At 36.9% G+C, this 27180-nt stretch overlaps 1 protein-coding gene and 1 pseudogene across 1 annotated transcript in view; both read left to right on the forward strand.

Moving 5' to 3' along the window:
* HEATR5B (HEAT repeat containing 5B) overlaps positions 1-27180 on the forward strand; it is a 100688-nt gene that overhangs the window by 4248 nt on the left and 69260 nt on the right. The window contains exons 3-16 of the mRNA XM_043604167.1: positions 129-340; positions 2718-2826; positions 4386-4535; positions 9917-10088; positions 11726-11883; positions 12814-13063; positions 16606-16761; positions 17256-17506; positions 19092-19203; positions 20331-20483; positions 21659-21758; positions 22071-22180; positions 24116-24279; positions 24833-25008. Coding sequence (XP_043460102.1) covers positions 129-340; positions 2718-2826; positions 4386-4535; positions 9917-10088; positions 11726-11883; positions 12814-13063; positions 16606-16761; positions 17256-17506; positions 19092-19203; positions 20331-20483; positions 21659-21758; positions 22071-22180; positions 24116-24279; positions 24833-25008 — 2273 coding nt within the window. The remainder of the gene's footprint in view (positions 1-128; positions 341-2717; positions 2827-4385; positions 4536-9916; positions 10089-11725; positions 11884-12813; positions 13064-16605; positions 16762-17255; positions 17507-19091; positions 19204-20330; positions 20484-21658; positions 21759-22070; positions 22181-24115; positions 24280-24832; positions 25009-27180) is intronic.
* Positions 14442-15205, forward strand: LOC122497267 (annotated as a pseudogene).

Below are 27180 nucleotides of genomic sequence, written 5' to 3' on the forward strand. Positions count from 1 at the left end.
TTTTCATTTATGGTTTTATGCCTAATGTAATATAGATTTTAACTTTTGAGTATTTTTTATTTTGATTGAAAGGTAATGAAAGCACACATAAGAAAAAAGCTGATAATGTTCTTTATTTTTTATAACAGACTGACGTAAAGGAAAAACAGAAAAAACTTGTTGAACAATTAACTGGATTAATAAGTAGTTCACCTGGACCACCTACACGAAAATTGTTAGCTAAAAATCTGGCAGCCCTTTATAGCATTGGGGATACTTTTACTGTTTTTCAAACACTTGATAAATGTAATGATATTATCAGAAATAAAGATGACACTGCAGCCTACTTACCAACAAAACTGTAAGTACTTAATTTGACGTTTTGGTTTTTTTAGAGTAACTTATCTTAATAAGGGACTACTGATCATAAAGACCCCAAGGTCAATGGAACCTGAGGCATGCTGCTTGACAATGAACGCTCTAAGTAGGTCTGGGGAAGGGTTTCTTTTTCAATATGTGTTTCATCGCCCCTGGGACTTTTCAGTAAACTACAGAGAATTGGTGTGGTGTCCGCAATTTGCACAGAGATCTCTTGGTAAATTTGGATGGAGAGAATATTCTTGACTGAGATAGAAAGAAAAGTCAAGAATTTCTAAGTGATGGGATTAAGGCAGGAATGGGCAAACTAGCCCACAGGCCGAATCCAGCCTGCTGCCTATTTTGTAAATAAAGTTTTATTGGAATACAGACATATTCATTCGGGTGGTAGCTGCTCTCATGTTATAATGGCAGAATTGAATAGCTGAGACAGAGACCATTTTGCCTGCAAATTTGCTGACCTCTAAATTAAGGGCTTACCCAACTCGTGGCTCGAACTTGTGGTTTGGGTCAAAGACAGACATTTTCAGAGCAAGCCTTAAGAATAATGGCAATGGGGTACGTCCAATGAAAGGGTCAAATAAGAAAATCAGCAGTTAGAGTACAGTGAGGAGTGTTGTCCGGGGTGGGGTGGGGAGGGGGAAATGACACCTAAATAAGCTTAGCTGTGGTGTGAGCGGAGAGCAGTGTCAGGAAGGCTTCTCAACAAAGCATTGGCCAAAGAAGATCAACAACAGGGAAGGACACATGGAAATAGTCAAGTAAGTGGTTAGATGGGAAGAAGGGAAGGTGGATGTGATAGGGCAGGGATTGACAGAGTTCATGAAAAAGAGCCAGGTAATAACTATTTTTGGCTTATAGGACCGTATATACATTTCTGTTGCAACTACTCGCCTCTGCCCAAGACTGTATGTAAATAAATGAACATAGCTGTGTTCCAGTGAAACTTTATTGACAAAACCAGGTGGCAGGCTGGATAATGGGTCAGATTCGGCCTGCAGGCAGTCGTTTGCCAACCTGTTTTCTAGGCAAAGGAAACTTCTCATTGGAAACAGAAGTAGGTTCTTTATACTTTACAGAGCTTTTCAGAAAGATGCAAAGTAGAGGAGGGAACAAATCATGAGGGGAAGATGAGAAGTTCAGTTCTGGGTGTGCTGACTTGCAGGACAGGAGGCAATATCCAAGGGACAGTGTGTATAGTTGGTAGTTGGAAGTCGTGGTCTGGATATCAGAGCTCTGAGTTGAGAACGTAGCTTTTGGCAAGTAGAACTCTTTGGTATGGATAGTTACCTAGAAAGAGTTACTGTTTGAGAACAGAGACTGGCCAGAGATACATCTCTAGAACACCATGCAAGGGGCCTGGGCCAGTTTAATAGCTTACAGAGGAAACAGGGACATTATTCTGAACCTGGACACTGATTTTTAAGTCTGTTTTCAACTGCATAGGTATGTTGTGACTAGATTCTGTGTTGTTTGGGATAGATGTAGATCTCAAAAGTTTTGGAAGAGATTAGAGAGCACCAGTGCTTTCCAGTTTAATTTGGAATTTGAAACTAAACTTTGGTGGTTTAGTTCTCCACCACTTAGCAAATCCACACATGATTTTCTAGTTCTGCTTAAGTAGAATTTATTACATATTGCATATTACTCATATGTATTTCCAGTGGATTCATGGATTCTGTTTAGGAATTCCCTGAATATTCTGGCATGTGACCTCAGTCATTTTTAGTTTTGTTATCAGCCTGGAGAGTATTGAAAAAAGCACAGGATTTAGAGTCAAACAGATGAAGGTTGATTCCATGATTCTGTTATTTATTACATATATGATAGTGAGGTGAGCATATTTAATGTTTCTGCCTCAGTAACTTGCTCAGGACACATAGCTATTAGGTGGCGGGTCCTAGGATTTAGACATAGATCTGCCAGACTTCAAAGCTTATGCTCGTCACATAAATGGTCAAGTCACAACACAGTAAATAACATAATTTTGTGAAAATGAATGGTTGACATGGAGTGTTATATATAATGAGAGAAGAGAAGGAATCGTTGTGGATTGACATAATTTGGGAAGTTTTCATGAAAGGAAAACTTCATTTTTTTTCCAAAGGATGGGTATGATTTCTTACACAAATATATTTCTTCTCTTGTATTCCTAACAATACAGTTTGATTAACGGTAGTATTTGTTGTGATCATAATGAATAGGTAGGTAAACAAGGTGTTATTGAAAGCTGAAAATTAAGGATTTGTAGCCAAAAGTGTTCTGCACAAATACAAATTGATTTCTGAAAATGAGAAAGGTATCATGAAAATTGTTTTATTAACCTGAACAGTGACCAGTAAAAGCATCACTTCTTACAGGGCTGCAGTGGCTTGTGTTGGAGCATTTTATGAAAAAATGGGGAGAATGTTAGGAAGTGCATTTCCAGAAACAGTGAATAATCTTTTGAAATCTCTGAAAAGTGCAGAGGTAAGTTTTACAACAAATATTATTTAAATGTTTTGCTTTTGGCAGGAGTTAGATGTCAGTTAAAAATATATGTTTGCCTTTTTTTCCTGTCACTGTGGTACTCCTAGTGCTTAGCAAGAAGGTAATTTAAGATTATTACTTGCAAAAAAATACATCGCTTGCTCCTTCTTTAATGTATATTACCTTATATTTCAGTGTGAAGGAAAAGAATGCTTTTCCTTGACACCTGGGCAAAAATAGGTTTACTTATTATTTTTATTTAGCCCTATGGATATTTTTGCATTGCCATTTTATTTGTCATAATTAATGTATTAGGCTCCAAGAGTTGCCCAGGGTAATGAATGACCATGGGGACTTAAAACAAGAGAAATTTGTTGTCTCACAGTTCTGGAAGCTAAGATCCCAAATCAACATGTTTGGCAAGGCCATGCTTCTTCTGAAGACTTGTGAAGAATCCTTGCTTGCTTTCTTCTAGTGGTTGCTGGCAGTCCCTTGTTGTTCCTTGGTATTCCTTGATTTATAGACACATTTCTAATTTCTACTTCTGTTGTCACATAGTGTTCTCCCTCCATACCTGTGTTCTGCATCCAAATTCTTCTTTTCTTATGAGGATGCCAACTATTGGAGTAGGGCCACTTCAATAGAGTATGACCTTGTTTTTATTTAATTTCATCTGCAAAGTCCTTATTTCCACATCAAGTCGTCTGCACAGGTAATGGGGCTTAACACTTGAACTAATCTTTTCGGAGGACACTATTCAATCCACAGCAGCTGCTATTTAGTAAAAATAGTTCTATTTTGTGATGTCAGTTTCGTGTTACTTCTGAAAGTTCCTTATCAACTTGGTGTTGACTAAAACTGGACCAAGCCCTGGACTCTCACAGTCTAATTCCTTCATCTCGGAAAGGTAAAGATTGCTTGGACAACCCTTCTTCTGGGAATCATTTGTCCATTCATTTATTAAACAATGTTTGAGGACATACTGTCAGGTAGTAAGCACATAAAGATGAACAAGATGTGGTCCCTGACCTCATCAAGTCTAGTGGAAGAGATCTGTGTTTGAATAAGTGTAAGAGTATGAAAACAGGAACTACAAAAAGATGAAGGTTTAGCATATCTCTGTGACACATTTTTTAAATGTGTTGGATGGTTCTTCTCTTAGAATGCCTATATTACTTAACTACTGTTTTGCTTAACCATTCACATTCTGAGGTTTTGAATCCTTGAGATACACTTATAGTGAAGTTTTTAAATTTGTTTTCATGTTCTCATTAAGCTGCACTTCAGCATATTGTGGAAACATTAGAATATGTTTTCTAGTTGTAACCTAATTTCTCAGAAAGGTATTACTTAATTGAAGTTAATAACTACTCTTACCTTTCAGGTACTTTCTAGGATACTTTATTTTATTTTGCTTTTCATTACTTACTGTTTACAATTTAAAGGTAAGACTATGAGACCAGGAAGCCCAGAAAACTGTTGTGTTTTGGTATGTTCTTGTTTAAACATGGAATTTGTTTTACAACAAAGTTTTCAGTTTGATTTATGTTCACTTCTAGTCTCAAGGGCGAAGTGAAATCCTAATGAGTCTACAGAAAGTTCTGAATGGACTGGGAGGTGCGGCAGCTTCCTCTCATCGTGATATTTACAAGAATGCCAGATCCCTCTTGACTGACCGGTCAATGGCTGTTCGGTGTGCAGTTGCCAAGGTTAGTGCTTGGCCACTTTATAATGCTGTTCCTTCTCCTGCTTGCTCTTTTTCTTTTTTTTTTAAGTTTTAAAATATGATAGTATGCTTATTGTCCCCATGGGTTAGTTTCATTTTATAAAATTGTGTATGAATGGAATCATGTGGTATGTGCTCTCTCTCTTTCTCTCTCTTTTTTTGGGGGGGGTCTGGCTTCTTTCACTCAATGTAATTATTTTAAGATTCATCTATGTTGTTACACATGTATCAATAATTCATTTTCTTTTCATTGCTGAGTAGTATTTCATTGTGTGGATGTACTACAGTTGGTTTATTCCTTTACCGGTTAGGGACATTTGAGTTGCTTCCAGTGTAGACTATTACAAAAAAAGCTATGAACATCTGTGTACAAATTTTTGTGTGGACATATGCATTCATTTTACCTGGGTAAATACCCAGGAGTAGAATAACTGGATCCTATGATGGATTTGTGTTTCACTTTTTAAAAAATTGCCAAACGATTTTCCAAAGTAATCATACCATTTTACATTTCCACCAGCAATGTATGAGATTTCTAATTCCTCCACATTCTCACCAACATTTGGTTAGTTATGCTTATTCGTTTTAGCCGTTCTTGTATATATGTACCCACATCTCATTGTGGCTTTAATTTCTATTTCCCTGATGACTAATGATGAGCATATTTATTTATTTATTTATTTATTTATTTATTTTTACATGAAATTTATTGTCAAATTGGTTTCCATACAACACCCAGTGCTCATCCCAACAAGTGCCCTCCTCAATGCTCATCACCCACTTTCCCCTCTCTCCCACCCCCACTCAACACTCAGTTTATTCTGTTTTCAAGAGTCTCTTATGGTTTGGCTCCCTCCTCTCTAACTTTTTTTTTCCTTCCCCTCTGCCATGGTCTTCTGTTAAGTTTCTCAGGATCCACATAAGAGTGAAAACATATGGTATCTGTCTTTCTCTGTATGACTTATTTCACTTAGCATAACACTCTCCAGCTCCATCCACGTTGCTACAAAAGGCCATATTTCATTCTTTCTCATTGCCAAGTAGTATTCCATTGTGTATATAAACCACAATTTCTTTATCCATTCATCAGTTGATGGACATTTAGGCTCTTTCCATAATTTGGCTATTGTTGAAAGTGCTGCTATAAACATTGGGGTACAAGTGCCCCTATGCATCAGCACTCCTGCATCCCTTGGGTAAATTTCCTTTCCCCCTGAGATCAGGAACACGACAGGGATGGCCACTCTCACTGCTGTTGTTTAACATAGTGTTGGAAGTTCTAGCATCAGCAATCAGACAAGAGAAAAACAAAGGCATCAAAATTGGCAAAGATGAAGTCAAGCTTTCACTTTTTGCAGATGACATGATACCATACATGGAAAACCTGATAGACTTCACCAAAAGTCTGCTAGAACTGATACATGAATTCAGCAAAGTTGCAGGATACAAAATCAATGTACAGAAATCAGTTGCATTCTTTTTTTTTTTTTTTTTTTAATTTTTTTTTTCAACGTTTATTTTTGGGACAGAGAGAGAGAGAGCATGAACGGGGGAGGGGCAGAGAGAGAGGGAGACACAGAATCGGAAACAGGCTCCAGGCTCTGAGCCATCAGCCCAGAGCCTGACGCGGGGCTCGAACTCGCGGACCGCGAGATCGTCACCTGGCTGAAGTCGGACGCTTAACCGACTGCGCCACGCAGGCGCCCCCAGTTGCATTCTTATACACTAATAATGAAGCAACAGAAAGACAAATAAAAAACTGATCCCATTCACAATTGCACCACGAATCATAAAATACCTAGGAATAAACCTAACCAAAGATGTAAAAGATCTGTATGCTGAAAACTATAGAAAGCTTTTGAAGGAAATTGAAGAAGATACAAAGAAATGGAAAAGCAATCTGTGCTCGTGGATTGGAAGAAATATTGTTAAAATGTCAATACTACCCAAAGCAATCTACACATTCAGTGCAATCCCAATCAAAATTGCACCAGCATTCTTCTCAAAGCTAGAACAAGCAATCCTAAAATTTGTATGGAACCACAAAAGACCCGAATAGCCAAAGTAATATTGAAGAAGAAGACCAAAGTGGGAGGCATCACAATCCCAGACTTTAGCCTGTACTACAAAGCTGTAGTCATCAAGACAGCATGGTATTGGCACAAAAACAGACACATATTTTGATGTGCTTATTGCTATCCATACCTTCTTTGGCGAAGAACCTCTTCAAAGCCTTTGCCCATTGTTTTATGGAGTTTTCTTATTATTGAGTTTTGATAGTACTTTATAGTTTTTTTATGTATTCCTTTATCAGATACATGATTTGTAAATATTTTTTTTCTCAGCTGTGGACTGTCTTTTCATTCTCTAAATAGTGCTTTTCTAAGAAGAGAAGTTTTGAATTTCATCCAAGTCCAATTTACCAGTTTTTCTTATATAGACCATACTGCTGGTTTTGTATCTTAAGAAAACTTCCTAACTGAAAGTTTCTCTTATGTTTCCCTCTAGAAGTTTAATAGTTTTATACTTATATATACACTCCATTTTGAGTTAATTTTTTAATATAGTGGAAGGTATGAATCGAAGTTATTTCTTTTATGATTCATTTTGAATTATTTTTTAAATATGACACAAGGTATGAATCAAAGTTCTTTTTTTCATTTTTTTCTTTTTTGCACACATATATTCACTTGTTCCACCACCATGTTGAAAACACTATCCTTTCTTCACCTAACTTGCATTTGAACCTTTGTTGAAAGTTGATTGTCCATATATGTATGGGTCTATTTTTGGACTCTTATGTTCTATTGATCTATTTTGATGTCAATAACACTATCGTAATTACTGTACCTTCATAAGTCTTGAAACTAGGTAGTATTAACCTTCCAGCTGTGTTCTTTTTCAAAATAGTATTCTAGGCTCTTTGCATTTCCATATGAATTTTAGAATTAGTTTATCAGTTTGTAGAAAAATAACATGCTAGGATTCTGATTCATGCTGGTATTTTGCAATGAATCTATAGATCAATTTAGGAAGGGTTGATATCTTTTTTTCCTTTTTTTTTTGTTTTCACATTTTTATTTAAATTCTGGTTAGTTAGCATATAGTGTAATATTGGTTTCAGGAGTAGAATTTAGTGATTCATCACTTATATATAACACCCAGTGCTCATCACAAGTACCCTCCTTAATACCCATTACCCATTTAGTCCATCCCCCCCCTACCTCCCTCCATCAACCCTGTTTGTTCTCTATCACTGAGTCTCTTATGGTTTGCTTCCCTCTCTCTCCCCCCCTTCCCCTTTGTTCATATGTTTTGTTTCTTAAATTCCACATATGAGTAAAATAATATGGTATTTGTCTTTCTTTGACTTATTTCACTTAGCATAATACGCTGTAGCTCTATCCATGTGATTGCAAATGACAAGATTTCATTCTTTTTGGCTGAGTAATATTCCATATATATGTATATACATATACATATACATTACGTACATATATATACATATATATATATAACCACATCTTCCTTATCCATGGAAGAATTGACATCTTAACAATATTAAATCTTCTAACCCTTGAATATGATATATCTCTCCATTTATTTAGGTCTTCTTTGTTTTCTTTTAACAACACTTTGTGGAGTCTAGGTGTAGGTCGTGTACATCTTTTGTCCGATTTATTCTTAAGTTATTTTATATTTTTGATGCTATTTTAAATGGTATTGATTTTTAAAATTTTAATTTCTAATTGTTCATTGCTAACACAGAAATACAATGGGTTTTTGTATATTGACCTTGTATCTGTCAGTGTTGCTAAGTGACTTATAAGTTCTGTCAGCTCTCTTAATGGATTCTGTCAGATATTCTACATAGACAATCATGTTGTCTAAGAATAAAGACAGTTTTACTAGTTTTCCAACATGGGTGTCTCTTGCTCTGGCTAAATCCTTCAGTACAATGTTGAATTAAAAACATGAGAGCAAAGGGGCACCTGGATGGCTCAGCTGGTTAAGTGTCTGACTTCGGCTCAGGTCGTGATCTCATGGTTTGAGTTCGAGCCCCACGTTGGTCTCCATGCTGAAGCTCAGAGCCTGGAGCCTGCTTCGGATTCTGTTTCTCCCTCAATCTCTGCCCCTCCCCTGCTCACACTCTGTCTCTCTCTCTCTCTCTCTCTCTCTCTCTCTCTCTCTGTCTCAAAAATAAATAAAACATTAAAAACAAAAACGAAAACATGAGAGCAAAGATCCATGTCTTATTCCAGATCCTTAAGGAGAAAATATTAAGTACTTTGCCATTTAGTGTTAAGTGTTGGTTTTTCTTGATGACTTTTACCAAATTGAGGAAGTGCCCTCATATTCCTAGCTTGCTAAGAGATTTTAGCAGGAATGGATGTTGGATTTCGTCAAATGCCTTTTGTTTTATACTTGATTTCTTGTGTTGTTTTTGTTGTTACTGTTTTTGAGTTAAACTTCTTACTTTAAGATAATTGTAGATTTACATGCAATTATAAGAAGTAATATAGAGAAGTCTTTATGAACTTTTACCCAGTTCCCTCCAATGGTAATATCTTGCAAAAATATAGTACAGTATTACAACTAGTTTAATACAGTGTTGACATTGACACAATCCATTGATCTTGTTGAGTCTTCCCAGTTTTACTTGTATACAAATTCAATTTTAAAAATAGATATTGGGCTATTTAGGTTATATATTTCTTCTTCAGTGAGTTATCTATCTCATTTAAGTTGTCAAATTTATTGGCATCAAGTTGTTTATAATATTCTATTTGTTCTTTTAATATATATTGAATCTGTAATGATGTGACCTTTTTCATTCCTGATTCTGGTGATTTGTGTCTTCTCCCTTTTTCCTTCATTTGTCTGGATAGAGATTTGTCAAATTTATTGGTCATCACAAAGAAGCAGCTTTTGGTTTTATTTCTGTTTTTCTTTTCAGTTTTCTACTTTGGCTCTTTTATCTTATTATTCTCTTTTTTTCCCTGCTTACTTTGTGCTAAATTTGCTCTGCATCATCTAGTTTCTTAAGGGGAAGCTGAGGCTATTGATTTAAGACTTTTCTTCTAATATAAGAATTACTGTTAAATATGTTCTCCAAAGTACTGAAAACTCAAGGCAGTAAGCTGGGACAATGATAGGGTTAACTTTATTTTCCATCTCCTAAGGCTCACTGTGCTTCATTGCCTGATGTCCAGTGTCTTGAAAACTATTGTTTCATATATTTTAATTTAATTTTTTTAGTTATTTCAGGAGAAAGAGTAAATCTGATTCTTATTATATCTATGGAAGTGGAAGTTCTAGGATGTACTTTATTTTTTTTCTCTTTTCTTTTTTTTTTAATTCCAGTGTCTACTAGAACTACAGAATGAAGCTGTGTTCATGTGGACTGCTGAACTGGAAAATATTGCCACTCTCTGCTTCAAGGCTTTGGAAAACTCAAATTATGGGGTTCGAGTGGCAGTGTCTAAACTCTTAGGAACAGTCATGGCTACAGCATTGATGCCAAAACAGGCAACAGGTATTGTTTGCTAGCCCCTAATGTACATTATAACAGATACTTGAAGGTATATGGAATTCATCTAAGAGAGTTCTTTCTTAGAGGCAAGCCACTTTAAAGTTTTAAATTGTTGAGTATCTTTGTCTACTACCCAAATGGAATTTTTCTTGATATAGGCATTTTTTTATGGTTTTAACATACAAGATAATATATATCAAGTATACTGGATATATAAGCAAGTAAGATTTATGAAATGGTATTGTGTAACGTCAAGGGACCAGAGTCTGGCACTTTATATGCTTTCTTACTTTCAATCTCTGTGAGTAGACCCTTCTTATAGTACAGTATTTGGGGGTTTTTTTTTGTTTTTTTTTTGTTTTGATGACGATTTTAAGCAAAATCAGAGGCATCATTGATTTGTCATGTGATTTGTGCTGTGCCTCACAGTTCCGCAGAGATGCCTCAGTGAGGGAGGGTTGTGAGTAGATGCTCTGAGCCACCGTTTGCTACTGTCCCCACCCCTACTTCACCTCTATATAGTAAAAGGAGAATCAGATGTCATAGATTCAAGTCCAGGCTCTTATGTTAATTAGCTGTGAAGCCCTCTGAGCTGTAGTCTCTTTATCTTCAATTATTTCACTCTGTGCAATTAGATGATGATGACAGGTAACATTTACCAAGCTCTCTGTGCCAGGCACTGAATTAAGCGTACAACAAAATTGTTTTATTTAATCCTCACAAAAGCTCTATGAATTATAAGTACTATTATTTATTTATTTACTTTTAAATGTTTATTTTTGAGAGAGAGGGTGTGCGCACATGCGGGCACATGGGAGGGGTAGGGGAGGGGGACAGAGGATATGAAACGGTCTCTGTGCTGACAGCAGAGAGCCCGATGCGGAGCTCCAACTCATGAACCTTGAACTCGTGAATCGTGAGATCATGACCTGAGCCGAAACGAAAGTCGGATGCAACCAACTAAGCCACCCATGCGGCCCTATAAGTACTGTTATTTTATAAACAAGGAAGTCGAGCGATTGTATTAATTTATATTCTGTTAAGTGTTAAGTGTCAGAACTGAAATTCAAACCCAGGCAGCCAAATTCAAAGTTAACATACTTAATCATGAGCTTTATACCTCTCCTACAGACTGTTTGTGAGGATTATGTTTGCAGCTGTTTGTGAAAGGACTTTGTAAAATATGAAGCTCTGTATAAGGGAGGGCAAGTCAGCGGCAGTCCAGTGACATTTTAATTTATTGCTAACCATTGTGTAAAAAGCATGTACTTGACAAAGTTTCTTTGAGTCCACCTCAGCTGGGAATGAGGGCTGTGATCAATGAGGGCTGTGGGTGTGCTTTGTCCTTGTGTTACATATATCAAGGTTAACATTATCATTAAGCTATTTTGACATCGATTTATTGAATTGCCTTTAACATCTAGCTCATTCCATTTCCTAGCATTTAGCTTCAAAGTTGAATTTATTTTTACAAGTACATTGTAAATGTAAAGACTGTAAGAGAATGAAAGGACCCTATCTCCTTTGTAGTAAAGAATCCTTGAAAATAATTCCTTGAATTTTAAGCTAGATTTGTAAGAAAGTGTTACTCAACTAATAGCAAGATATATTGCTTATGAATTTATTTTTCTTCCTGAAAGTAATGCGCCAGAATGTGAAGCGAGCGACATTTGATGAAGTCTTAGAACTCATGGCCACAGGATTTCTACGTGGAGGGTCAGGTTTTCTAAAGAGTGGTGGAGAAATGTTAAAAGTCGGAGGGTCTGTTAATCGTGAAGTGAGAGTTGGAGTCACACAGGTTTGTAATGTATACATATAAAATAATTCTGTTTGCATCGCTTATGAAATCTCATGGAACATTCTTACTAAGTAACAGTACACCCAAGTTTTTAACCTTGTCTGGTTTCTTTCAAAACATTTATTTTACCAAATGAATGAATTACATTCAGATTCCAAATTACACACTTATATGGAAAGATAGATTCTTAATGATGTGTAAATAAGCCTTTGTCTACTATATTTATATAAGTATCTAATAACATTTTCCCAAATTTTACTTGGCAGAAAATCAGATGTAAAATAATTCAGTTTTATTTGAAATTATATTCAAATAGCTTTAGGCATTTAGATGTTAATGTTCTCCAGCTACCCTGTAGCCAACCATATTGGTTAATACTTTGATTGGATTATCATTAATGATTAATCACCAGTGTAATTATGAAATGAATCCTGACTTGGAATTATAATTTCAAAATAATAATTAACCAAATAAGGTATTATGGGTAATGATCCAAGAATAATTAATACATTATAAGATAAAATGTTTCTTTGTGATCTTAGTCAAAATCACTCCAGCTTGTTCCTATACTTGTTCCTAAAACAAGTGTAAAATAATAGTAAGCCATTTTTATCTTACTATCATAAGCAACTATTTTCCAGGTCCATGTTTGTTTAGGATGTGCGAGTTTTCTTAGTCCTATAACCTTTTACCTTCCTCATCATTAGGGTGAATTCAGCTTTCCCTCCCCATTCTCTTTTTGTGTTTTTTCATGAAGCTATTATCTTAAGGACAGTTTTTAATCCACCAGGTCTCAAGTTTTCAATTTTCTCAACTTTCATCTCAAATATAAGTTATTTTGCGTGCTGTCATCATGTATTTCTGTGTTTGCTTTATCTGTAATTTCAGTTCATTTATATAATTTATCTGAAGTTGTATCTTTACTTATAGGCGTATGTCGTTTTTGTGACTACGTTGGGTGGTCAGTGGTTGGAGCGTAGCTTTGCTACATTCTTGTCTCACGTACTTGATCTGGTCTCCCATCCTCGGGCAACACAAACTCACGTAGAGGCTGTGTACTCAAGACGATGTGTCTCCTTTATCCTAAGAGCTACCGTGGGCAGTTTGCTAGGTGAAAAAGCCCAGATTGCAGCTGCCAAAGAAATATGCCAAGCTATTGGGAAACAGATGAAAGCAGTAGGTAAGAATCAATATCTTGATGTGTCTGGTTGATTAGTCATTTAGTTTTGTATTATTATTCTTGATAAATATAATAGATCTGATTCATTCGTGTCACTTTCTAGACTGTGTTTAATAGTTTTATTGAGGACTCTTATTTTGTTACTCAAACAACATCATTACGGTGAAATAGAATTTTTACAGATTTCGGTAGCGTGTTTGAAAGGTTAGGTTTTCTGTTTTATTTCCAGTACCTATACTGGTGTTAGAGCTCTCCTGGTAAGCTCTATTGTGCTTTGCTGTCTTTAAGGAACAGTCTATTATAATTTTTCTGCTTGGACCCTTTTTTTTTTTTTTTTTAATTTTTTTTTTAACACTTATTTATTTTTGAGACAGAGAGAGAGAGACAGAGCATGAACACGGGAGGGGCAGAGAGAGAGGGAGACACAGAATCTAAACAGGCTCCAGGCTCTGAGCGGTCAGCACAGAGCCCGACGCGGGGCTCGAACTCACGGACCATGAGATCATGACCTGAGCCGAAGTCGGCCGCTTAACCGACTGAGCCACCCAGGTGCCCCGGACCCTTTTTTTTTATAAACACAAGTTTGTTTGTTTGTTTTCCCTCCATTACTAGGCTTACTGTGAAGATGTGGTTATTAGCCCACCAGAGGATACACTGTGAAACCTCAGTAATTCATAATTAAAAGAAATCCTTTTCAAAGAAATGTCCATTTATAAAATTTTCAGTTAACAAATATTGAGTATCTGAGATTTGCTAAGCAGTAATTCAGGGTTTGAATAATGAGTGACATAAAAGTTTCTTGCAATCCAGTTGGCTTGTAATCCAGTTAGGGAACTATATAAGGTAAAATATAAATTCTGGACAGTTCAGTTTTATTAATTCTAATCATGCAAATTATATTGCCTACTAGTGCTCTTTAGAAATAAAAATTTAATGAATAGAGAATACTCGGTAACTTATATTTAGAGAATATATAGTAAACATTTTCTAAAATCCATAAAAGTAAATTCACAAATAGTTATAGTTTTGATTGTTTTTTTCTTTAAGTTTTTAAAAATATTTATTTTTTTAGGAAAAGAAAGAGAGAGACAGAGCATGAGTGAGGGAGGGGTAGAGAGAGAGAGGGAGACAGAGAATCTGAAGCAGGCTCCAGGCTCTGAGCTGTCACCACAGAGCCCAATATGGGGCTCGAACTCACGGTCCCTGAGATCATGACACGAGCCGAAGTCGGACGCTTAACCAACTGAGCCACCCAGGCACCCCTAGCTTTCATTGTTTATAATAGCTTACTTAGCAAACCATTTTTAAATGTATAGGGTTAACTAAAAGTTATGAATTGTGAATTGAAGGGTGTTTAAATGAATGAGGCATCATTCTTTAGTTATCTTAAAATAGTAGTCTGTCCTAGTTTCACAACTTGACAAATACTTGTACATTGATGTGTGGAAGAAATGTTTGAGTGCCAGAAACACTGCCAGGTTGTGGGAATAAAATAGCGAACCAGATATAGATAATACCTGGTCAAGGGGCTTATGGTTTAGTAATCAAAAGGTGGAGTTCATGCATTTCCAAGTCTAGAAATAGGTAAAAATAAAGAGGACCGTAATGAAAATGACAGTCTGTAGTGTATTAATCTATTCTCTTCCATAATTATGTATTATATATTTTTATAGTCTGTCAATACACAATGAATGCAATAAAGGTAAGGAAGTTTTACAGTCACATAAGGGTCTTAATCTTAAGGCAACAGACTAGCCATTTGATTTTTTAAAAAATCTTACAAGGCGTGCAGATGGCATCACTTGGAGCTTCAGTTGCTGCACAGGGTTATCGAAGACAATGGCCAAGAGCAAACTAAGAGGGCAAAGGTCCCAGGAATGGATTTCATATAGCCAGCCAACAAATTTTAAGACTAAAAACAAAGCAAAACCAGTTACCACTAATCTTAAGAAGATAAACATTGTGAATGATGGAAAAGTTAACAGAGTGAATAAAGCTTTTGTAGATATACAAAAGGAACTTGCATGTTTCTCCAAAGGACTTTCCCTTGAACCTCTGCAGAAATAGTCGATTCCTCAGCAGTGTCATGAAAACGAGCCAGTTAATGTTGATGAAGCGACAAGATTAATGGCTCAGTTGTAAGACACTGGTGATACATCAAATACCCCAGAAAGACCAATAAATTAAATGTTTTGTATACAGTTTTAGTTTAAAAATAAGTAAATAATAAATAAATAAATACATAAATACATAAATACATAAATAAATAAATAAAAATTTAAACAATCTTAAAAGCAGAACTGAATGTAATGCTATATGTCTGGGATTTATGGGCCAGAATATATTCTCAATTAATTTGGCAAGGAATCTTCAGTTGTCTTTATGTTAAATACATTTTAATTCTTTTTTTATTTTTATTAAAAAAAATTTTTTTTAACGTTTTATTTATTTTTGAGACAGGGAGAGACAGAGCATGAACAGGGGAGGGTCAGAGAGAGGGAGACACAGAATCTGAAACAGGCTCCAGGCTCTGAGCTGTCAGCACAGAGCCCGATGCAGGGCTCGAACTCACGGACCGCGAGATCATGACCTGAGCCGAAGTCGGCCGCTTAACCGACCGAGCCACCCAGGTGCCCCTAAATACATTTTAATTCTAATGAAGGGTCAGGGAAGGGGGCAGCAAAGCTAAAGGAGCTTTGAGGAACATCTCAGTAAGAAATTCTAAAGCCAGGTTCCTTATAGATCTACTTCCTTTCTAGTCAGAAATTTGACACTGTTGCAGCACTTGAGATAGCAATAATAATAAAGTGACAGTAATGACTGCTGACATTTGCTGAACATGTATTGCGGGCAGCATTGTGCTGTCTTCTTTAATCACCACAGTACCCGTTGAGATAGGCCCTTAACCCTCTCAGCAGATGAGGAATTTAAGACTCGGGTCAGCGGAGTATCTTGCCCAGAGTCACATAGCTGACGTGACTGGTGGAGATGGGACAGGAACCCAGGTTTCCTTTCTCCAGAGCCAGTGCTTTGTACAATGTGATTTGCTACTGCTTACTAGAGCTAGGTGTATTCCTGAAAGCAGACAAGATATCCCAGTATGTATTGAAGTACTGTCATGATGTCATTAATCAGTGTTTTTAAGTCACTTCATCATTTAATTACACAAGTGTTCTGCTAAGAAATAATTACAGAGTTTTTAGCACGTAGACATCAACTGGTATAAATGTTGATACAAAAATACCAATTGTAGGGGGCGCCTGGGTGGCTCAATTGGTTAAGCATCCGACTCTTGGTTTTGCCTCAGGTCACGATCTCGGAACTTCATGGGTTCAAGCCCCACCTGGGCTCTGTGCTGGCAGTGCAGAACCCACTTGGGATTCTCACTCTCTCCCTCTCTCTCTGTCCCTTCCCCACTCGCCCTATCTCTGTCTCTCTCAAAATAAATAAATAAACTTAAAATAAATATCAGTTGTATAAATCAAAAACATTATGTCACAATTTAACTCACCCACATCAAACACATGATTGTGTGTTTCCAGAAGCAGTTGTGAATGATACTAGCGGTGAAAACAAATCTGGAGCGGCAGACATTGCAGCAAGCCAGCATGTGATGGTCTGTGCCCTCCAGGAGCTCGGGAGCCTGGTGCAGAGCCTGAATGCTACCGCCTCTCCTCTTATTCAGGAAGCATCTATAGGTATGAGAATTCATTTACTTGCTGGGATTCTTTTCACTATTTAAAAAAGAAAGTCAGAAGTGTGACTGATACTTAACTTCTGATTAGTTGCTTGTCATCATAATTAGCAGTTTTTAGATCATTTAGATCAGTTGGGTTTTATTTAAGTTAAGATTCACTGTAATTGTAAATGTTGAATAAATAGTGAAAGAAAGTTTGGGGAGACAAAGACGTCATGGTAGTTTGTAATAATTGGCTAACGTTTGTTAAATATTCATTTAATTTTTACATCATTTGTATTTTATTAGATGTAATTATACTCTTTTGTAGAAAATGTTTCTTTGAAGTTCTCTGCCGTTTCTGAGATGATGTTATGTGTTTTGTGGCAAAGTTCTGAATGTATGTGACTAAAACCATAATGATTATGGTTTTAATCATTGTGTTACACGTAGTCTTCTAGTTCATGGAATCATTGGACTTCGTTAAAGAGTAATTTTTTGAGTATTTCTTTTTAGGACTTTTGGAGACTGTAACTTCCGTGCTTCTTCATCCGAGTATGGCTGCTCGGCTTGCTGCCGCATGGTGTTTGCGCTGTGTGGCGGTGGCATTACCTTTCCAGTTGACACCCTTTCTAGACAGGTGTGCAGAACGGCTCAACAACTTGAAAACATCACCGGAAGCTGTTAGTGGATACAGCTTTGCAATGGCTGCTCTGTTAGGTGGAGTTCATCAGTGTCCATTGGGCATTCCTCATGCCAAGGGAAAGGTATGACGGAATTATGAGTGCTGTCACGTGGGCTTTAGTCTTTATTGGAACACCTCCTGTGTTTGATGCTGAGCTGGGTGATCAAACAATTTTAATATAATAGTATAAAATATAGTGTTATGCTAATATGGAGTTGACAGACCCTAATTCAAATTTGATATTTAATTCTTTAATTCTGTTGTCTGGGGGTAGTATCATTTTATTTTAGAGGAAAAAAAAAAAAAAACCCAAACCCTTAACAGTTATTATGTAGAAATCAGAGCTATTCTTTCAGCTTTTAGAGATAAAAATTCACATTGCTCTATTCAAAGATATCAGGAGAATATGCTATTGCATTTAGCATTTTGGTAATAATAATCAGTGGTTATTATGAGTCAGTTTTTTTCTTTTTCTTTCTACTATACCTACTAACACTATTATGTTTTTTTTTCTCAAGAATATTAAACATTTATGTAAATACTCTCCGCAACTTTACATATGTAGATTGGGGCTAGGTTTTTAACTTCTTACTCTTTCTGGGACATTAGGCCCAGATCTGTTCACTCTTACGAGCTCCATAGCTACCACTCGAATATTGGCTTCCATCTCCCTTTGTCCTTCAACTGCCTCCTCTCTGATTATCCTGCCTGCAGTCTTTCTCTCGTCTCCCCACACCACTTGCATTTTTCACATTAGCTCCGAGACCCTTAGGGACTACCCGGTGCTCAGAGAGTAAATAGAATCCCCTCGGTCTGGTAAACCGGCACCTCCACAATTTGCTGTCATTCTACCCATTCATTCTGCGTTCCCACTGCTCTGCTTAGACTAGTCGTCTTGCTCTCTTTCCATGCCTTTTGCAGCCTTCATGCCTGTGTTCACACAATAGCATCTCATCCCCCTTCTTGATCACATGAACCAAACGTATCTGTTTGTTTAGAGGCCCAATTCAAGTTCCATCTCTTTTATGAAATTTCTTCAGAGCTACTCTGTCTGCGATAATCTTTGCCCTTGTGGACCACTACTACATCTGCTTACTCTTTTGTCATTCATGTGCTGCTTGTTACTTCCCATTTCCCTGTGACTTCTCGAAGACTATAAGTGCTGTAAGATTATTTTAATGGCAGAAACATATTAAGAGTTCAACAAATCTTTTAATATAGGATAATGGTGCTACCAATAATAGCATTTATTAAGTGGTTTCATGGACCCAGCAACTGTTCTGAGTGCTTTGCTGTATTAACTTATTTAATCCTTGCTGGAGTGAGGTTGGCATTCCTATTATTCCTATTTCCCCGGTGAGGGAACTGAGGCAGGGAGGTGAAGGTGTCCCAGATCAGAAAGCCGGGAAATGACAAAGCTGGGCTGTGACCCCAGGCAGTCTGGCTCTAGAGCTCTCTCTCAACCACTGTGCTGTTCAGGGTCTCCTCACAGACGACAGTGTGATCGAGATGAAGTAGGTCTTGATGTTGGATCTTTTAAAACATGTTAACAGGAACAACAAAAAAGAACAACTTCCTTTTTTAATAAGGCGCACTAGCTATGTATTTTCTTACTTGGTTTCTTTAACTTGTTTCAGTTAAAATCCAATTCTGAACTTCTCTTGCAGATGGTAGTTAGTATCGCTGAAGATCTCTTACGAACCGCTGCTCAAAATAGCAGGCTGTCTTTACAGCGCACGCAAGCTGGATGGCTTTTACTTGGAGCACTTATGACTTTAGGTATAGTTATATCTGAGTAGGATGTCGTCTTACTCTGTAAGTGTCAGTAGATTATAAATAAAATGTAATTTAAAAGTATTAAACTTCACATTCTAGACTTTGAATGACATGGTAAAATGGTGAAGGTGTTTTTCCTCTCATTTGGGAGAGAATTTCTATTTCTGGTAACTTCTGCTTAAGTACATTTAAGGAGAAAATGGTTAACAAAGTTTCACCTTAAAAAATAACGAAGTGTCACCAGAATAGCCCTGGTCTAACTAACTGGCTTAGTGTTAACCAAATGAGATAAGAGTATGGGGCCCATTCCATCCCCAAAGTGACGTGAGTGACATGATTTTAGTGGGGTGATAAAGTCACATTCCAGTGGTCTTGCTGGTGCGGCTTTTCTGGAGTTACCCTTCTCCCCTTCACTTTCCCAAGTGCTATGACAAACCTGACATGCAGGCAAAGTCTAGCACTGTACATAGAACAGAACTGTTGTCATGGTGATGGCGTATGTCTTCTTTTTACTTCACATGTCCAACTTCCAACTTCAGTAGTAGATATGTGTTTTACTTACTGAATAAGAAGCACTTTGAGTTGGGGAGGAAGTGGAGGAAGGTGATCAAAAAGTAGAGACTCGCAGTTCTGAGATGAGTAAATACCGGAGATGCGATGTCCGGCATGCAGATATACTGCTCTGTGGCAGACAGGAAAGCTGTCAAGAGAGTAGTAAATCCTGAGGCTTCCCATCACAGGGAGAACATTTTTTAAATTTCTTTTTCTTTTCTTTTCTTTTCTTTTTTCTTTTCTTTTCTTTTCTTCTCTCTTCTTTCTCTTTCTCTTTCTCTTTCTCTCTTTCTCTCTTTCATTTTATTGTATCTATATGAGATGATGAATGTTGGCCAGACCTGTTGTGGTGCTCATTTCACACTATTTGTAACCCAAACCTTCACCTGATACAGTGATGTATGCCACTTATTTCTCAATCACACTGGAAAATAAAAGAAACATTTTTGAAACTCTTACTGTCACAGATGAAGGTAGAGTGAAATGATATTATTAAAGCTTGTGTGGGGCTCTTTGACTTTTGTTTGTAATGTTTGTTTTATGTGTGTATGGTTTCGTGTTCTCCTTTTCTCCATTAGGACCATCCGTAGTTCGATACCATCTGCCCAAGATGTTGTTATTGTGGCGAAATGTTTTCCCTCGTTCTCTAAAGGAATTGGAGGCTGAGAAGGCCCGAGGCGATTCTTTTACCTGGCAGGTAACATTGGAAGGTCGTGCCGGAGCTTTATGTGGTAAGAACTGAAAGGGGTGTGCTCCCAGAATATAATTTTATTACGAAAATATTTGTGAGGTTAAGGAGAATCACTACTTCAGATTTTTATGTTAATGTGTAATGATGAACTCATAGACTTGTAGATTTAGAAAGAAACTTTGTAAACTAATTTATTTATTTTGGGGAGTGGGGAGAGAGAAAGAGAGCCCGCGTGCACGCGTGCATGAGTAGGGGAGGGACAGACAGAGAGGGAGAGAGAGAATCCTAAGAAGGCTCTGCCTGTCAGCACTGAGCTCAAACTCACAAACCATGAGATTATGACCTGAGCCAAAACCAAGAGTCTGACGCTTAACTGACCGAGCCACCCAGGCATCCCATAAATAACCTAATTTTGAGATGGAAATGAAGCAGTGACTTCAAAGAGGAGGTTAGCATTAGTGGTCATCGGACAAGACTTAGAACCCAGGCCTCTTGAGTCCAGTTATTGCAGTCTTCTACCTGTCAAAGAGGCACTGTCACCACATAGAAAACCCAGTAGGTATTTAAAGGAAGAAGACACTCAGGATCTCCCAGGTCACTGAGTTGACAGTGAGTCTTTTCATGATGGACAAACAGCTATTCCCTCCAGCATTATCAAATCTGCAAATGTTCAGATGCATTTTTTTAGACATCCACATTACAAAAATTACGAATAAAATTATTTTTGTTTAGAAGTCAGCAACTTACAGGAAAGGCTCCAGTTTTGTTTCAACTGGGAACTAGAATTACACTGGGTGACTCTGTTCTTTTTTGGTTGGAAAGTGCTTCTTTTTCCAAACCGTGGGAAACAGATATATGCTTAAATCATAAAGGTGGCAGGGCAAGGTGTCAGTTTTGTTCCCAAACATCTGAGAGCTCTTTTTGTCTTAGTTCTATTGCTAAAGAGGCAGCAAAGATATTCCTTCTCACTGAGCCACTTTGTCCACCCTTGGTTCTGTCTTGCTTTCTTTGAGGTTATCTGAATTCAGTGATGTTAACAGACCTTTGAATTCCCACTCACAGAAATCTCCCTAACAGATATCTTCCTTCCCTCCACCTTTCTTCTAGCCTTTTCTAATGATGTTTCTCTGTAGTTGCAGTTAGTTCTTTGTTTGATTTGACCTGATTTCAGAACCTTATATTTCATAATAATTAAGAATTAAAAATTTTACCTAGCAATGAGGAGTTTTGTCGCACATTGCCCTGAGCTCCTGACTGAAGATGTGATTAGAAAATTGATGACCCCAATTGAATGTGCCATGACCATGATGTCACAGTAAGTAAGCGATTATAACAAGTTAATGTTCAGTTTTACATATTTATAAATAATCATGTTTTGCACTCCCCTCTAATGTCATACAGGAAACATGTAAAACTTTACTTTTTTTAAATGAACTTAAAAACTATAGTCATGGAATGAATTGAAATAAAATTGTATTTTATACTGTTCCAATAAAGGTCACAGTATAAACTAAGATGAAAATGTTATACTTGCCAATGTATTTTGACAGTACATCGATACATTGCTGAAAATGTCTATAACACTTATTCTAGTAAGCTGACACCAACTGTACTTTTGATATTTTAGCATTCCGTCTGTAATTAAAGCCCATGGAGCTCATCTGAAAGCTAGTGCAGCAATGGTCCGTTTAAGACTTTATGATATCTTGGCTTTGTTACCTCCAAAGACTTATGAAGGTAAATGAAATTTGCATTATCTAATAAAAATTCTTCAGTGTATCTTTCTAGTTCTTCACAACATTACAGAGTTCTGACCAAGGCTGTCCCCTGACCGTACAAAGGAAGACAACCATTTTACTTTTCTTCATGTAGAGTAGCTAACTCTCATTGAGCACTTACTGTGTTCCAGGTTTGTTCTAATCCCTTTACGTGTATTATCTCCTTGGACTCTAACCACAACTTTATGAGGTAATTCACCTATATATTATAGATGAAGAACCTCCGGTACAGAGAGGTAATGTAACTTACCTAAGTCTGAGATCTAGTAAGTAGCAGAGCTTGGATTCAGACCCAACTGGTTCAACTTCAGAGTCTCTGCTTTGAGTGGCTAAAATGAACAAATCAGGAGACTACAGATGCTGGAGAGGATGTGGAGAAACGGGAACCCTCTTGCACTGTTGGTGGGAATGCAAACTGGTGTAGCCACTCTGGAAAACAGTGTGGAGGTTCCTCAAAAAATTAAAAATAGACCTACCCTATGACCCAGCAATAGCACTGTTAGGAATTTACCCAAGGGATACAGGAGTGCTGATGCATAGGGGCACTTGTACCCCAATGTTTATAGCAGCACTCTCAACAATAGCCAAATTATGGAAAGAGCCTAAATGTCCATCAACTGATGAATGGATAAAGAAATTGTGGTTTATATATACAACGGAATACTACTTGGCAATGAGAAAGAATGAAATATGGCCTTTTGTAGCAACATGAATGGAAGTGGAGAGTGTTATGCTAAGTGAAATAAGTCATACAGAGAAAGAACAGATACCATATGTTTTCACTCTTATGTGGATCCTGAGAAACTTAACAGAAGACCACGGGGGAGGGGAAGGGGAAAAAAAAAGTTAGAGAGGAGGGAGCCAAACCATAAGAGACTCTTGAAAACTGAGAATAAACTGAGTGTTGAGTGGGGGTGGGAGAGAGGGGAAAGTGGGTGATGGGCATTGAGGAGGGCACCTGTTGGGATGAGCACTGGGTGCTGTATGGAAACCAATTTGACAATAAATTTCATATTAAAAAAAACAACAGAGGCGCCTGGGTGGCTCAGTCGGTTAAGCGTCCGACTTCGGCTCAGGTCATGATCTCACGGTTCATGCATTCGAGCCCCGCGTCGGGCTCTGTGCTGACAGCTCGGAGCCCGGACCCCGCTTCGGATTCTGTGTCTCCGTCTCTCTCTGCGCCTCCCCCGCTCACGCTCTATCTCTCTCTCTCAAGAATAAATAAACACTAAAAAACAACAACAACAACAACAAAGTCTCTGCTTTTAATTACTATCTGAAACTGCTTCGTATATATTATAATATAGCCAATAATTTAGGAATCTTGAAAGAGAATAATGTACTCTATAGATATTAAATATTATGTAAAATGTTAATATTAAAATAAGCCATTGATTTGTCTTCACTTCAGCCATGTCCAAGAATTCTGATGTGCTCGGCTTCATTGTCTGCACATCACTGGGTAATTAATAATAAATAATAATCGTGTCATATTTAGTATATTTAAATAAATATTTAAAGCATGAAAATATTTAATATATTTATTAAATTTAATGTTTTAAATTTAAATAGTAAATGTAATAGTTATTGTAAATATTTTCTCTAAGTTTTTTGTTCCTTTAAATAACTTGGGCTAAAACGCATAATACAATAATAAAAAAGAAAGTACCATTATTGTATTTTAAAACAGCATTAAAGTATTTGATACAGATTTTTTGAAAAAGAGAACAGGGGGGACTTAATTATTTCACTTGATCTTAGCCAAGAGGCTGAGAAGCGATGGGACTTAATTATTTTATCCCTGTTGAACATGGTGCTTCTTTTTGTGGGCAATGATTGCATTTTTCATAAAAACTATTCTTTCATGTCTGATCTGAAGTTCTGTTTTTTTTAGGATCTTTCAACGCACTTCTTAGAGAACTGGTAGCAGAATTCACTTTGACTGACAATTCAGCCAACACAACCACTTCCCTCCTCAGATCCCTCTGCCATTATGATGACAGTGTTCTTCTTGGTTCCTGGCTTCAAGAAACCGATCATAAATCAATTGAAGACCAGGTAGCAAACTACCCAGGGAATTGAAATACTACGTCATCAAAAGCAATGGGGCTGTTACAGATTGTTATTTAAAAAGGAAATATTTCAGACTAAAGTTTAATTTTATTTTAGCTTTCTTAGACATTTAAAGATCGCTTCCTGGTGGTAGAAAAAAATAGTGAAAAATGGTGAATTTCTTACGTTCTTTTAAAAAAAGACTTACTAATGCCTCTTTTAGTGAGTTTTCGTGAGTTGAAGTTATTCCTGATATTGTTTTGCTTACACATTGTAAGGTGGTCAATATACAAATGTTAAAATGAATAAGTATTTTCTTAAAATTATACAAGGTGTTACTGATGGCTTTTTTTAGTGGCCAAATAATATTTTATCTATTTAAAATTTTTCAGATTCAATCATTTTGTTTTTTCTTTTTTTTCAAATTCAATCATTCTTGGTTTTTTTGTGCTGTTGTTACCTTTTTTCCTTCCTCTCATTCTGTTTTTCATGCCTAACTAATACTTAGTGAGTTTCTTAAAGTAGATTTTGAATGATTTTTATGTCCTTCTTTTTGTAGCTCCAGCCAAACAGTGCATCAGGAAGTGGGGCTCTGGAGCACGACCCATCCTCCATTTACTTACGAATCCCTGCTGGAGAAGCTGTGCCTGGTCCTCTCCCTCTTGGGGTTTCAGTCATTGATGCTTCCGTGGCTCTTTTTGGTGTAGTGTTTCCTCATGTTTCTTATAAACACCGGTTAGTATAAAATCAATGAAATAATTTTAGTTTAATATAAACTATACCAGAGAGGAGGTGGGTGGGGGGATGGTTTAAGTAGGTGATGGAGATGAAGGAGGGCTTTTATTGTGAGGAGCCCTGGGTATTGTATGGAAGTGTTGAATAACTATATTGCACCCCTGAAACTAACGATTACACTATGGTAACTAGCTGCAATTTAAATGAAAACTTTTTAAAAATAAAAATAAAAAAATAAAATAAAAAATAAAAACACTTTTTAAGTATTTAACATAATAAAGCTGTCAGGAAAAACATATATATAAATTATATTTAGGCAATAGATTTTCCCATCTCAGTTACCTGCAATAAGGTAAACTACTACTTAAATAATAGGCTTATAAATTTAATAATGTGACACATACATGATGAAAAAAATTGCTTGAAAATTCCACATAATTGAAACTTTTTAAGAGTTGGCTCTGTGAACTGGCCTCTGACATCCATTGTCTTGTGGACTGTCTTTTTTTAATAGTTTTTTTTTTTTTTAAACGTTTATTTATTTTTGAGACAGAGAGAGACAGAGCACGAATGGGGGAGGGTCAGAGAGAGGGAGACACAGAATCTGAAACAGGCTCCAGGCTCCGAGCTGTCAGCACAGAGCCCGACGCGGGGCTCGAACTCACGGACCGCGAGATCATGACCTGAGCCGAAGTCGGCCGCTTAACCGACTGAGCCACCCAGGCGCCCCTCTTGTAGACTGTCTTAAAACAGCAAGATTTTCATTTCAATAATTCATTTGCGAGTTTTTAAGTAGGTTTTCCATATCTTTAATTAGAGACATCACTTTGCTAACTCTTTTTTTTTATTACTGAAGAAGTTAATGAATGTGAAGTCCATTCTCTAATAGTGTTTGTCTGTCATATGGTTTAGTCTGGGACTTAGGAAACTAAAGTAACAGGTTGTTTTTCTAATAGGAGCATTTTGGTTTGCTGTATTCTGTGTCCACAGACACTATCCCTAATTTTTGTAGGCATTTTATCTATTTATGGTGGTTTTCTCAAGAGGAAGAGTGAAAATGAATTAGTGTAAGACACTCATAGGTAACTTGTTTAACAAAATATGCTTTTAGGGGTGCTCGACTGGTTCATTCGGTGGAGCATGTGACTCTTGATCTCGGGCTTGTGAGTTCAAGCTCCACGTTGGATATAGAGATTACTTAAAAATAAAAAATCTTTTTAAACAATGCTTTTGAGGGGCGCCTGGGTGGCTCTGTCGGTTAAGCGTCCGACTTCAGCTCAGGTCATGATCTCTCGGTTCGTGAGTTCAAGCCCCGCGTCAGGCTCTGTGCTGATGGCTCAGAGCCTGGAGCCTGTTTCAGATTCTGTGTCTTCCTCTCTTTCTCACCCTCCCCCATTCATGCTCTGTGTCTCTCTGTTTCAAAAATAAATAAACATTAAAAAAAATTTTTTTTAATAAAAAATAAATAATGCTTTTGAAACATTGTTAGGTTTGTGTATAAAGATAACATAAGTATAAAAAATAATGTAAATATTATCTTTAAAAAATGCATAGGTTACTTGGTTAATTGCTTTTTAATTTGAGGAGAAAAATTTCCGTGTAAAATTTCACTTTACCCAGGTATCTTTAAGAACATTTGGTTGTCACATAAATGAAGAATATGAAAGGGGCAAGAATCTCATAAAGCATCTACTTTAATATCCTTGTTTTAAATCAGGAAATCCAGGTCTAAGAGTTTGTGGTTTGCCCAAAGTTACACAGCTAGTTATGAGAGCTGTAAGTAGAGTCCAGGATTATTTTGACTATATTAACTCACTTTTGTAGAACAATTAAATAAATTACATTAACAATTAATAACTTAAATATCCAGTGATAGAGGAATGAGTCAATCAATTATGGAAGGTCAATAGGTTAGAATTTTTTTTTACATGGACAATGTTTTGATATGCTCCTTATACAATGTTAAATGATAAAAGTAAAATAAAAGGCAAGAAGTGATCCCAGTCCTGTATTTTAAAGAAAAGACCTGAGAGGAGCCTGGGTGGCTCAGTCGGGTAGGAGTCCGACTTTGGCTCAGGTTGTGATCTCACAGTTTGTGAGTTCGAGCCCTGCATTGGGCTCTCTGCTGTCAGCAAAGAGCCTGCTTCAGATCCTCTGCCTCCTTCTCCCTCT

Source organism: Prionailurus bengalensis, chromosome A3 (genome assembly GCF_016509475.1).
Source record: "Prionailurus bengalensis isolate Pbe53 chromosome A3, Fcat_Pben_1.1_paternal_pri, whole genome shotgun sequence".
In the NCBI taxonomy this organism is placed as follows: domain Eukaryota; kingdom Metazoa; phylum Chordata; class Mammalia; order Carnivora; family Felidae; genus Prionailurus; species Prionailurus bengalensis.